Genomic DNA, 14,731 nt, shown 5'->3' with positions numbered 1-14,731 from the left:
GAAATAAACATGTTTCACTGTTTGGAACATAGTTGCTAACAGGGTAAATATGATGTAACATATTTTATAATTATTCTAAATGTTATAATGAAGATGAATTTGTGTACTGTTACACACATTACATACTTCTACACACTCCAATATTTCTGTCAGTTCATACTGGGGGAAAAAGGAAATGTAACATGGTTTATTTCAAATATCAGTTTTTCCATTGAGTGGAAGCATGTCACGTGAGGTTCAGGGTGGAGGTGGTACAGCGCCAGTCCAGCTGTGCGCACAGAGCGGGAGGTACTTCCTGTTGTCTCGGTGCGGACCAGCCAATCGGCGTGCGCGTCAACATCACATACCGGAAGTAGGAAGCTCAAACCGAAAAGAGCGCCTTGAATCAAAAGTGGAAACGTTACCTGAAGGTAAGCCTCTTCGTACTTCTGCATACGGTGTATAAGCCACGTAAGTTAGACATGTTATGTTGATATGGCGGGTTGTTTCGCACACGAAGCAGCGTTAGATTACTGCAACAAATAATGTTAGCTTGTTGTTGAAAATGTTACATATCGCATCCTCTTAGTAAGCGATATTCTCCTTTCGACAACAAGTGGTGTCGACGTTAGATAAAATCACGTTTGATCCTTTTATGTCTCAGCTGTAGTATGAAAGGGCTGAGTTTGACAAATAACATAAATATTTCAGCAAACTGTAGTAACTTGAAACTTTGGCTCAGTTACGTAGCCCTGCGTTTTATGCGACTATTTTATATCTCGGGACATACCATAACTCATGTCAGGAACATGTGTTAACACGTCACCACACACCCGGATGTACTCGTTATAAACTTGATGAGCCCTTGATCGATCTTCTCACCTGGATTTCAACTGTTGCTTTTCCATCTTATTAAGAAGTTCAGCCTCTGACTGAGACATTTAAAGCTGTTTTTATGAATATATGTGGACCTGACCATTCATTTGAGAGTGGAAAACAAGTTGTAATTTTGGTGGTAGGGACATTGCAACTGGGTCATAATTAGCGCTGTTAAATCACATATTACTTCATCAATTTAAAATAAATATCAATCAAAATAGGATCTGAAGTTGCTAATTCATGCTTAGCTTTATAGCTACAGTGGTTAACACCGTCGCACCGTCGCAGCGTTTGCAGCGTTTGCAGCGTCGTCGTGAAATTGTAAATGTGGACATTTCTATTTTTCTGAGCTCTTTTAGTTTCAGTTTCAACAGCTATTAACAGACGATCGGTCCAGTTACTACACATCTGACTGCGTCGATTCTTAGTAGATGTTTCTTGTAGTGGAGCCAAGTTTGCAAAATGTATTTTAGCTGTGTCAGCTTAAAACACACTGCGTGTTGACACCAGATGGCCCTACATCAGCCTCCCATGAACTGTGTCACTTTAAACTCTGTCTTATCTAACCACGCTATAACATTGAAACAAGTTGAACAAAAGCTGGCTAGTTGCATTGAGGTGCACACAGAGGTGTTGGAGCAGGCTTCATGATAAACTGCAGAGGTGCATTGTTGGATGGTGCTGTAGTTGAGCTCATCATCCAGTCACAGTGAGGCTCACCATGTGAGGCTCCCTGTGTGGGAGAGCTGTACCCTGGTTAGCATTGATCAGGCCCTCTTGTTTACAGCGCTGGGCTCCTTGGGGACAGTACTCGGGTTAATTGCTGCTGAAGCGCTGCTCTCTGCCCACTGCTCGCTCTGCTAATACAAAGCAGATGACACTAATGAGGGAGTGCAGGGGGGACACTGCTTTCCATGGCTGGAGGTCAGCTGGTTAAGGGACAGACCAGTGTTTGAGAGAGATTGACATTTATTTTGCAGCAATAGGGACCAGCCAGTAACATTGTTTGTGACTATAATGTTATGTACGTGAATGTTACCAGATCTTTAAATTGCTATCCAATAGTCCAAACATTTGGATGTATTCAATCATTTAGTAAATTCTCACATTTGAGGAGCTGCAGCCTGCCAGTAGTTAATATTAGATTAATAACTCATGTGATTAATTATTTCAATTTGACCAGTTTTCAGACCAATTCTTTCACTTCTAATCAAGTCATCAGTTTTCCTTTACTTTGTTAGTTCACCTTAAAGTAAAAAGAGGGTAACAGGCAGGTAATAATTGTCTCTGATTGGCTCGGTCAGCTAGTGTTCAGTGCCCTGCAGGGGCAACATTAGCAACAAAATGACTTTATAAGTGATATGTTCATATCTCCGAGTTACTGGCTAATTAGGAGGCGGTTCTCATTTAGTTATTAACAACGGATAAACAGATTGTATATCTGACACGTAGTGGATTGTAGTGGTTTCACAGAATAGTCAACTTGGCAGCTATCAAAATCCCTCGTTGTAATTGAAACTGAACCTCTGTGGTTTGGAGTTTTAGATATCACACCTCCGGTTTACTGATTGCTTTCCTGCTCTAGTTGAGCTGTGTTAAGGTGCTGTTGATGCACACTCAACATTTCCTTCTGCTGCTTCAAATGAGAAGCTTTCTAATATCTAACCTTTTATTGTGAAGCAGTATGATAGCTACTTCACACAAACTACTGAGATAGTATAGGATACTGTACATTTCATACAGTAACCTCTTATCAAATAGCAATAAAGACAAAGATATAGGCTACTCATTTGCATGAAAACTTTATAACAGTAAATATCACACGACTGTTTGTGTTGCTTTGTTTGTAAGCTTCGGGCTTGGAGAGTGCATCCATTGGTATATGGCATAGTGTTCTGTTTATCTGTCTGTGAACCTGGCCAGCTCTGATTTGTTGCTTGTGTCTCTGCAGTGTAGTCCTGCTCACCAGGACCATGAGTTTCTCCCCTGGTCCGTCCGGGCCCCTCGGGGGCACCAGTATCCAGGAGCAGAGGGACCGCTGGGAGAGGAAACGTAGCCGAACAGCCAGAGAGTTGGTGCTGACAGAACAACGCTACTGCCAACAGCTGGAGCTGGTCACCACTGTATGTACCAGACACGTACCACTCTCCATAACTATGAAGGGATATAGTTGAGAACTCCAAATATACCATTTGAAGTATAGTACAACCAATGCTTGAACCCTGGTATTTCATACCAGGTTGGGTCCCATCCAGACTTCCTGTATTTGGAAGTTGTATTTGTTATTTTCTCCCGTCTTTCTCTCCTCACCTGTACACTTCCCTCTCCTGGCCTCCTCCCTCCTCTCTCCTCATCTGTGCCTCCCTGAGCTCTCCTGTCCTCTTCAATCCCAATGTTCCATTCATGGCCCCTCTCTGTCTATCAAGGTAAACAATCACGTTGATTTAGGATTCATTATTGTATCTGTCTACGTATTATTCAAATAGGCACAGGGGCATGATGTCATAATAATGCTGCCTATCATTCATCAATTTAGCATTTGTGTGAATGGCTAGGATCATTTATAGGACAGCAATTAACAACGTTTGAGACTGATTTTAGAACATTTGAGCATACTTAGTAGTAGCAGCAAGCCGATTGGCTGTAGCAGAGCGTAGTGGGCGGGCTCGTGTGTACGGTTGGACCATTACTATATGTTGTGGAGAATGAATCTGCAGAAGCAGCTATTGCAGAGATGTTGGCAGCGAAGGACAGCTGTCTAGTTCAGAAATATTTAAAGTAAATGAATAGCAGTGAGTCTCTGGGTTATTAAGTTAACAGGGACACTGTTTCAGAAAGAGAGTGGAAACAGCTGGAAGTGATCACAGTTACAGTCATCAACTGCATATATGGACATTTCTGTAGAACTACGGTGATTCTGTTATCTGACTTTACTCCCATGATACTTTGCCTCGCCACAAGCCGACTACTAAAGCCGCGATTGAAACAGCTGTACTGTAATTAGAAACTCTCAATAAAATCCAGTAAATAGCAACGCTGTTTCTTTCATTACTTTATATTAATACATGTACAAATGTCAATTAGATGGTAATCTGCATAATAAATTAAGACAGAAAAAATGTTCATAATAATTGTTTGCTTATCGTGATCTATTCGACACGACAGACATGATAAGACAGATTTTCACTGTGAAAAATAAATTGCATTGTGTTGGGGGGGAGGCATACATCTCAGATGGATCTCAAAACCAGAACACAAAACCAAAACTATCTGCCTTGCTACATACCAACACAGGGAAGAAAATATAAATGTCCTCATAGATTTGGTGTATAATACTGTACATAAAATATGCAGTGAAAAAAGACAGTCTCCATGTCAAACATTCTCAGAAGCAACATTTCTAACATGGAGACAACACTGTAGAGTATGTTCCACTGCTCCTCTAAAGCATGGTACTGTGGCGTACATATGAACAGACTCAAGGTAGCATTCATGGTGCTCCTCCTCCCCGCGGAGAGAACACACTTCTTCACCCACCACTGCAGCCTCATTTCTACGCAATTACTTACCCTCCACCCGTTCACTCCAATTAGGAGTCATTTTAGGCCTAATGCACATTCAATTTGCTAATCCCATTTTGACTTCAAATGACTTGAGACCGGCACAGCTGTCGCTTTATTGTGAGTGCCTCTATACTTGTCCTTGGTGTGAGCCATGCAGATATACAGCACCATGTTATGTTAACAGTCCGTCTGGACTGTAGGGAAAGAGACTGCTAACCTCTAAGTTTCTGTATATTGGTGTGACATTTGCTCTCTCTCATCAGTGAAAGCATGTCCTTATCATAAAGTATTTCATCATAAGCATATCCAATCAGAGACAAGCTCACTTCTAGCTTATTAATACACATGCTGAGAAATACCATGGTTGTGTCTCCCTCTGCTCTCTTGTTTGTCACAGTACTTTGTGGAGATCTTAAAGGCCAAAGGAACGCTGAAGCAGGACATTAGAGAAGGCATCTTCAGTTCAATTAAAGCCATTCATTCAGTAAACCAGTAAGTATCCTCTGAATAATTTACAGAATATCTACGGGGTATTGGGATGAGGATTGGTGGTCTGTCTCTTGCTTAACAATACGGTCTAGATAAACTCTACCAAAGCATAGCCCTTATCTTCACCATTAACAGGAGTCAATGATGTTGTGTTGGTGGATACAATAATGCATATTGGCTTTAATTACTCCCAGCGATATCACAAGTGAAGGGCATTATTGTGACCATAAAAAGTCCTGACTGCTTGTTGCCTAGCTGAGCTGCTGCTGAAGGTCTCAGAGGGCAGCGTGGCCAGATGGAGGTCAGAGATGGTGGGAGCTGATCTCACCACCGTGGCTGGCCCCACATTGATCTTACTGTCACGGCACTGTGAAACTAAAATCTCCAAGCTCTACTTGAAAGACTTCAAAAAGTTTGCCGATATACATAATTGCTAGCTGTTTGAAGTTGGTACATGTGTAAACGCTAAGGCACTGGACTCCGCTACGGTAACCTGTAGAAAAACAAGGCTCATGATGGATTTTTGAAAGTTGATATCAAAACTGATATTTTTTGTTTCATGGTGGTAAGATTGAAGCATTGATCCTTTCTCAGATAAGATTCAGTATCTTCACTGGATTTGAGTGTTGCTCATTCAGAAACAGCCTCTGAAGTGTTTCTACCAACGCTTAAGGGGCTGTTGCATTTATTCACCTACAAATGAACTGTGCACACTGCACTGCTATGTTTACAGCTACAGTATAAAGCTACTTCAAACTCACTGTCACACACAAACACTAAATACCACAAAACATTAGTAGTTATATAATTAATGTCAAATGTATGACATGTGTATATACAGCAACGTATCCTCACACAACGGTTTGTATGATATCCTCCGAAAAGTTACTCCATTTTTCTCATAAGAAAGACAGCAACACGTGTTGATATCCGCTCGTTACATGAATACAATCTTTATCAAAATAAATTTCCATCTTCACAGGAAACTCAGTTAGGGTTAGACAACAAAACTACTCAATTAGGTTCAGGACAAGGTCGTCGTTTGGGTTCAAATAACCACAGAAGTGCCCTCACTGAAGTACGCAAGTTATGTGACAAAAGCATCAACGTTCAAACAAACCTCGCTGTTTGGTGAACCCGTCCACCGCTACTCCCGCCTGCCCTGTGTGTTATTAAGCGGTCTTTATAGGTCCTCATTCTAGATTACATACTAAACATTTTGTAGGATATCTACAAACTACGGTACATCATTTTTCGTAGATATAGCTACGAGAATTGGTCGAGACCAGCCTGACATGTGTTACCCGCATCTTTGCTTGTCTCCTTCAAAATGTCCCAACCCCCTGATGGTGTGTGATTCTTTAAATTAGGACTCACAGCGAACATCTTATCTATTTGGTGCTTTTGACTGGAAACACCCTGTACATTGGCATTTGAAATTATTATTTTAAAAGCACTAATTACAGAACATAAAACAAATATATGAAGTTAATAGGCCAAAATCGATTGACAAAGTCAAGAAAAATTCAATTGACGGAATAAATCTCCTTTGAGATATGACAAAAAGTATAGCTCCCTCACTAACAAAAGAAAACAATAGTATACCTCTGGGTCTGCAGGGACCGCACCTGGTAGGATGAGAAGAGTTTGCTGCACTTGCAGGGCCCATAACTTAAATCTAAACTATACCACATTTTAGTTCTAAAAACATCATCCCAGATACTTTGTCCCGACGGGTGGTCAACTTAAACCCTGTTACATCATCTCCGTATCTGTATGATAGAAAGAGGAACGTCTGTTCTGACAGTATTGACCATCATACCTTCGGTATTTCTAAATACCGTTGTATACCATAATGCCACGATGCCGCCCAAGCCTCCTGCACAGCTTGACAGAGTGCGTAGTTTGATCGGGAGTTCCATTTCCTCACTAAATAATGAGTGGTGTGGCTTCTCCTCAGGCTCTCATCCTCCGCACACTGTTGAGAGTGCTACAATGAAGATTGAAGTATGAATTACACAGTCTGATGTATTGAATAAATGGTTCCGCAGTTCCCATACATCTTCATTATGAGCCCCTTATTGAATCAATGGTTGAAACATAATGGAAAGCCCTCCGTTTAAGAAATGTTCCTTGGAGAGACGGTGTGTTAGTGCTAGACTGATCCACCACTGCTCCGTGATTGATTATAGATTTCCCCATATTCTTTTTGCTTTTTTTCACTCTGACATTTGGTATACAGTGAATGTGTGTGTGATAGTGCCAAGGCTAACTGATAATAACAGTGAGGATGATTCGCTGTCATTGATGGATGTGTGGGTGACTTTCTCCATCTGACACACATGAAACATCAAGTACTACATACTGTAAGTCTGAAAGCATTAAACAGGCAAGCTATAACCAAGGGGCATGTTGTAAAGGCCTTGCTGCTGCGTCTATCAGCAAGTGCACTGTCTCGGTCAAAATGAGGTCTGGGTACCAAACCTACCAAAAGACATTCTTCTAGTAGTGGCCCAGATGTGTCCATAACAGTATCAAATATCTGGTCAGATTCACAGATGTCACACATGTTTTGATTAAATAGTTGCCAATTTTAGCCTTTTTTATTCAGGCCAAGTTCGTGTAAGCCTGCTTGTGCTTAGACAACATTTAACATTTGAGAACTTTGGCATCTTTTCTTGAATATGAATCATACTGTCACTGGTACCCAGCCCTGAACCCACGAAACAAGATATATCACACGGGAGTGTTTTTGATAGAGCTAGGTTTGCAGCTTCCCACATTACTTAAAGCTATGGACGGTAGTCTTCTTGGTGGAAACTTATTTTTTATATTTGATGAGATTCTCATTACATCCCATCAGCAATCAATTAATCAAACGCTCTTAAAAAAAACATGTTAGGACTATTATAAGATTGAAATGATTGGATGGGCTAACTGCCTGTTGACCTACCTGTTATGCCGTGTTCACACCAAACGCGGCGCGAATTGATCACGCCGGTCTCGCCGGGGACCATTTGTGTTCATTCGCGTGAATCGCGCTGGACGCGCGGCTTATCGCCCTGAAAGCCGTTCAACTGTCCACCATCAACTATGGAAAAAATAACCTCTATATCTGCTTAGTACGTGTTGTGGAAGTCACAGATATCACGGGAAACTAAACGCCGTCATGTCTGGTTCATAATATTGTTCAGAGGAGCTCCGTGGTTTTCATCGAGCTGTATTCACTGTGTCTAGTGAGCCACACGTCGCTGTTTACTACAGCTGTATGAGCACAAAATAAACTGATCTGGCTGTGATTTAACGGCAATAAACCGACAAAAAGGGACTCGGAAATAACTACGTAATGATGCAGATTCGTCTGAATTCATATTTTGTTTGTTCTCTCCGCAAGACGACAAGCAAATAACTTTTAAAATACTTGTTTTCTCAATGGAGCTCGGATCGATCGGTGCTAGGCTATGCTAACATTGTAGCAGCTCCATCAACACTAAAAATAACATCATCTAGACATAAATACAGCAGCGTCTTTTTCATTGTTTGTACCATATGGTTTACACACACATTTATACACATAGTTTGGTCCGGTCTTTATTGATATGAGGTATCGTAGAGCTCTGGGTGAACACAGACGGCTACAGGATTTATTTCCTGATTCAACAACGGCAGGAAGTCAGTGATGACAGGGGAAGCATCTCAACGCTGATAGGCTATCACTCCGCAGCGTCACGCCATTTTTTCGCAGAAGTTGAACAATTTCAACTCACACGTTTTGCCGTTTGGTGCAACTTCGCCTGACTTTGCCTGAATTTGCGCCGCGCCAAACGCGCCGTGCCATCGCAAATTCGCGTCACTCCAGTCTCATCGCGTCTGTGCATACGCTTTGTATGTAATCTACTCGCGCGAATAATTCGCGCCGCATTTGGTGTGAACGCACCATTAGCCTGCCTAGTTGTGCGCACTCTGCCCGTGCACTCATTGCACATCACCGGGGTCTTCCACAAGCTGCTAGCTCGGCAAGTATGAGTACTAACAGTAGCCATGTTTGTCATTTACGTCTAGATTTAGCGTCTTTTGGAGCTAGCGCTGCTAGCTACTTTCATTGGAAAAGAGTTGGCAACACTGGGCTGGGATTTTCAGTTGGGTCATTTTTAAAATCTAACATTCACACACAGGAGCAATTTGGGTTTAAGTTTCGTGCCCAAGGACACATCAACATGTTACTAGCGGAGCCGGGGATCGAACCGCCGATCTTTTGATTGAAGGAAGACCCGTTCTACACGAGCCACATGCGCCCCTTGTAGTAGTAATTGACTCGAGTAGCGTTAGAGATCACAATTTAAGATTCATTAGCTACATTACCCAGTTACTAATCCCACTAATGCTCAGTTACTTTATACTACTTTGGCCTCCATGTTCACTTTCTTGAAGGTCAAGTTAATTTTGTGTAATTTTATTTTCTATATAGCGCCAGATCACAACAGAAGTCATTGTCGTGTTCTTTTATTAAACAAACTAAACAGTCTTATGTTATTTATCTTATTTACACGATGGCATGTCATTTCTGTCTCTACATGGTCGCGCGTTTACAATTCTCCTCTGCTCTCTGTATCGCGCACGGCGGAGTTCCGCCCCAATGTGCACACAGACACGTTTAGTTCAATGTACAGTTCAAATAATTGTTCAGTTGTTATATTGACTGCTGTCATCAAAAGAAACGCATGAACACCATCATTCCTTTAAGTGTTTGTGTCCATTGAAGTGAACGGAGACGGCGCAACACTCATTATATGACTCATGTTAGCCATATAATGGAAAGGGAGGAGCATAGACTATAAAAGAAGTGGACGTAGTCATCGTGACGTCACCCATTAGTTCGTGGACTGCAGTTATGAGTTCGCCGTCGCCATGTTGTTTTTCTTGCATCCAATGAACAGAAGTTATCATATTTGGAATGAGAAGGAGTGACGTAGAGACGCCGTATACGGCTCCGGTATCTACCTGTCAATCACTGTGTAGCCCCGCCCTAAAGCATCCCCTGCTTTATGGTCTGTTTGACTCTAAATGGACCATAATGTACTAAATGAACATCATGCTGTATTGAAGAAGACTTGAAACTAGAGACTGAGACCATAAACTCATGTTTACAATGTTTACTGAGGTAATAAATCAAGAGAGAAGTAGAGTCATTTTCTCATAGACTTCTATACAACCAGAGGAGTCACCCCCTGGTGGACACTAGAGAGAATGCAGCTTTAAGACACTTCCTCATTGGCATCACTCAGCAGAACTTGAGGTTGCCGCCTGGAGCGAGGGCTATTCAGTTGATTGCAATCTGCAACCTCACCGCTAGATGTCACTAAATCCTACACCATGTCAACATTCCTGGACTTGGACATAGAATGACATCCTCAGTTGAACTACATTTAAGGGAAAAAATCTTCTATGATCTATTACATCATAGAAATGTGTTTATAAAGTCACATATACTGTTCTGCTAATTGTCAGCTAATCAGCTGCTCGCTGTTGTAAAGCAAATCAAAACACTAAGATATAGAAAGGAGTCGATATGAAACAGCACACGTATAGAAAGCAAAAGCTCACATTTGATTCCAGTTGGATGCTGGATGTTGTGTAGATCTGAAGAATCCCAGCCTTGCTAGTGAATCTGCATCCTCATCAGAGGAACACTAAGAGAAATATATTCATAAGAAGATTTTTTTTACAGCTGGGCACTGATTCCTTAGATGAGTTGTTGATCCTCACAATGCAGCAAGAAAGCACTTGAATGGCAGAAAGCTTCGGCGTCAGATCTGTGTGGCCTAATGGCTCTCTGATAATAAATACAAGTGTCAGTGTGTGCAGAGCGGAGGTATATCCATCGTTATTTACTTAACTCCAGAGTACAGCGGGAATAGAGCTGTAGCAACCAGTTCTGCCTTCATTAAGCTTTGTCGAGTTACATAAGGAAAAGGAGATGTGAATATATTGATGCGCCATGCCAGTCATTCTGCTTCTGACTGTTTATGGAGAACAGGGAGCAGGCAGCAGGAGGAGCAACCCAATTATCCCTCAGCTGCTAACATGACAAACAGGAACCGGTGGATCCAGTGTGGAGCAAACAGTCGCTGGATTTGAAAGTGTGTGTGTGTGTGGGGGGGGGGTCACGATGAGAGTAGATGTAGTGTGAGAGGTACACCAGACATGGAGTGTCGCGAGTCATCACAGTGTGAGTCGCGTCTCACAGTTCACGTAGAGCGACAAAATGATACGTTATAGCTTTGTTGTCTCATCAGGGATTCGCGGTTATGTTTATTTATTTCATTAAGCAGTCATTTATGTTTTGCGGATGCTCACACTGTCCAAACAATTAGTATTCCTCTGTTGAAGACCCCCCCACCCCTCCCTCAAATGAAGGCGCCTTGGCCCGAATTGTTTGGTCGAGGTTGTATCCGCCCCAGATGTCGCCACTGCTCGGAATTAATGTGGATTAACGTGAAACGCACAGAATGCTAATGTTATCTCCGTCTTGCTGCTGATGGCCAGACAATTTAATTGCTGTGGAGAAAAAAAAGAAAGTATAAAAATGTAATTTCATATTTATCATAATAGCCTGTGGCAGTGAGAAGGGGGGAGAGAAAAAAAACGGAAACACAATTTTTCCCGCCCTTTGCCCTCGTTAGAACTCTCTCGGCTGCTCCTGCATCTCCTGATTATGAACAGAGGCTACCTTGGTGCACAACTTCATTAAAATCTATTTAAATCAACTTCAACCGCGAACTGCTCCTTCTTGCAGCATGTACGAACAGAAGTCTCTGGGAACATCATTAGAGCGTAGGATTGTGTGTGTGTGTGTGTGTGTGTGTGTGTGTGTGTAGTACTTCCTCTAAGTTTGGATAACAAGCTCCTTCACAAGTGTCAACACCCCCAACCAATTGCATCCGTGTTACTGTAATGTGCCTGACAGGCTGAACGACTGCTTTGCCTCTGCCTTGATCCAGTTGTTTTCCTCCCCGAGTTGGGCTGGTGTGTTCGCACTACAAAGTGGCCCTGGTTGCCCTGAAGGTAGACCCACCGTCTTGGTCCCGGTAAATATGTCACCCACGGGGAGAGGCCTTCAGATGACGCCACAGAACCTCACCCCGCTAAAACCCCCCCCCCCCCCCCCATTAACGGGGAAGCGATCCTCTGAACTTTGCTCAGCCGCCGCACTTCCCTCTAAACGTGTGTCTTTGCCGAGAAATGATGCCTCAGATGTGATGCCGCCTTATTTGAGCTCCTTCTCTCCACTGATGCAGAGCAGCGGTGCAGTGTCAGGCAGTAATGCGCTCTAACTCAAAGTCCAATGTGGTTTGACTGGAGGCTAAAAGCTCACTGGGGGGGCACTTTGAAATGAATGTGTCAGAGATCTGTCATGCACAACAAATATGCCACACATATTGAAGTAGTTCCTTCTGCAATGTCCTGTGTGGGAGTTAAGGATGTTGTTGTGAATTGGTAATGAGTGCCTGCTTGTTTGCATGCTCTAAAAATGGTCGACAGCGACTTATAGTGGCGAGGTCAGTGTGTCATACACACGTGTGGTGTATTTGATAATAACTGACTAATCTATTTGACAATTTATAGTTGAAGCTATTTTTCATTTAAAATTGGCAGCCTCTCAAATATTGAGATTTCCTTCTTTTCTCTGTTGTTTATCATATTAAACCGAATATCTTTGGGACTTGTACTGACAAAACAAGACATTTGTCCCTTGCGCCTCACTAGAGACATTTTGGCTGTTTTAATTTTCCAATCATTTTGGCTGTGTTGATGCAAATGGCGTAGATTTCATTGATGTTGGATCGCAGGGCCATTACAGTACAACATCCTGCATTCTATTGCTCAAAACGATACTTTTTACTTTTATTTTCCACCACATTGAGCTATTCTCCTGGTTTCCTGAACAAAAAAACATAAAAAATCAATGTTGTTGCTAATCACAAACATATCTCAGACTGTGGAAAAAATGAAATAAAATCCTTAGCATTAAATATACAGGAAATATTTTTTTAATCTTCCTCATAAAAAAAAAGTATGTAAACTAACCGTCATTTAAAGGGTTAAAATTCTGAAAATGAATATTTGGTAGCGATGATCCAAACTTGATTGGTAAAAGATTTAACCTCCTGAAAGTGGAAAAGTATATTGATAATTTAATGGCAGTTTTTTTGATGCAGACATTTTTATCCTAGGACATCAGAGCAACTTTTAAAAGGAAGCATTTTATGGACCAAACTATTAATGATTTATCTAGAAAATAATTGGCAGATTAATCAATAATATAAATTATAGTTGCAGCCCTAATTACAATTGAGTTATTTTTGGTAAATTAAACTTCAGGACTATGGCTTCCTTGATGAACTACATGCTGAGTTCAGCCGGCTAAAACCTTTCATCTCCGACAGCTTGTTAAAATAAGTCCATTTGCATGGCCATCTCCAGATTTGCACTCTTTCAAATAGCAATTTTTGATTAAAAATGTTAAGTCTTTTTGTAATTGATTATATCTAACGTGGTGCTGTTTTTGCAGATCTCTGCTGGTCCATCTGGAGAATGGCTACTTCGGCCGAGGCTTTGACCAGATGTGTCCACATCTGCACCACTACAACACGTATATGGACAACATCTACAATGGCAGCAGAGTGCTCGGGGTAGGAACACAGTATTTCCACGTGGTTATCACACCTCTGCATCAAACTCTCGTGTAGCACTGATGAGCCCTTCACAAGATGTGATTAAGCCATACTTAATACACAGACATGAGATTGACCTCAATATCAGAAGAAATCAAATTAGCCTGTCCCCCAAATTGTTGGACTATACATTTTCTTTAAATATTGTAAAATGACACCCTCGCATGAATCCCATCCTGATACTGTCGACTTATCTGATCAGTGACAATGATGCCGGTGGAGCGGTACAGAGTACAGAATACTGTTTATTGGAGCGACCAGCAGCAATGTCCTGTTGCTAGCTTTGCACCACAGCGGCAAAAATAACAATGTCTTAATTAAGAAGAAGGAGGTTTCTGCAAAACATTGACTAATTGCATTGATTACGGACCAAGCCCTGCGAGTTTGCATTGATCCTCCTGCAGATTGACATCCATTATAATTGAGTGAACAGGGAAGCGTGTTGTGGTGACAGGTGTGCTGGTTTACTCAGGTAACTGGTGATCAGTCTTCTAATGAGAGTAACCTTTGACCCACATTAGCCTGATTATGTTTCCCAATCAGATTACATATCAAACATTATGTCTGCAAGATGTACTGAAGACATATTCTGAAAATATTAGTGACCATCATGCAATGTCATATGCAAATATAGGGCTGTGTAATAATTCAGTTTTATTATGAATGGACTTTCACTGGAGTCGCACTGCGATGATATGATCTTATCATGCAATTATAAACTAACAATACTTCTGTTTTTTGTTTTACATCCATGAAGAGTTTGGTCTCACGTAGTGTAACAGCGGAGCACAGTTTATTGCATTGCAATGTGTGTCTCTTACATCCGATTGTACACAGCACAACTTAGTGAAATGCAGCCTCTGCATTGAGGAGCAGTGGGCTGGGAAGTGCCTGGAGAGCAACCTGGGATTCAGTGTCTCGCTCAGGGACATACAGACAGGAGGAGCCGAGGATCAAATTGCCGACCTTGTCATTAAAGTAGTGGTGTTAATAAACGTTAACTGACAATAAGAATTTTGACTGATTAATTCTATCAGTTAAAGAAATATTAATAACAAAGCTGAGCTGAAGTCGGAGGAGCAGTTT

General features: G+C 41.7%; 1 protein-coding gene across 1 annotated transcript in view; it reads left to right on the top strand.

Moving 5' to 3' along the window:
* The first annotated feature begins 375 nt into the window (after positions 1-375).
* arhgef39 (Rho guanine nucleotide exchange factor (GEF) 39) overlaps positions 376-14,731 on the top strand; it is a 59,772-nt gene continuing 45,416 nt past the window's right edge. The window contains exons 1-4 of the mRNA XM_076076183.1: positions 376-410; positions 2,810-2,981; positions 4,819-4,913; positions 13,483-13,603. Of these exons, the coding sequence (XP_075932298.1) occupies positions 2,832-2,981; positions 4,819-4,913; positions 13,483-13,603 (366 nt within the window). The 5' untranslated portion in view covers positions 376-410; positions 2,810-2,831. The remainder of the gene's footprint in view (positions 411-2,809; positions 2,982-4,818; positions 4,914-13,482; positions 13,604-14,731) is intronic.

The sequence above is a fragment of the Anarhichas minor genome, unplaced genomic scaffold (genome assembly GCF_050575085.1).
Source record: "Anarhichas minor isolate MPS153535 unplaced genomic scaffold, ASM5057508v1 ptg000055l, whole genome shotgun sequence".
Classification (NCBI taxonomy): Eukaryota; Metazoa; Chordata; class Actinopteri; order Perciformes; family Anarhichadidae; genus Anarhichas; species Anarhichas minor.
The sequence above is the reverse complement of the archived record's forward strand: the minus strand, read 5'-3'. Positions and strand labels throughout refer to the sequence as shown.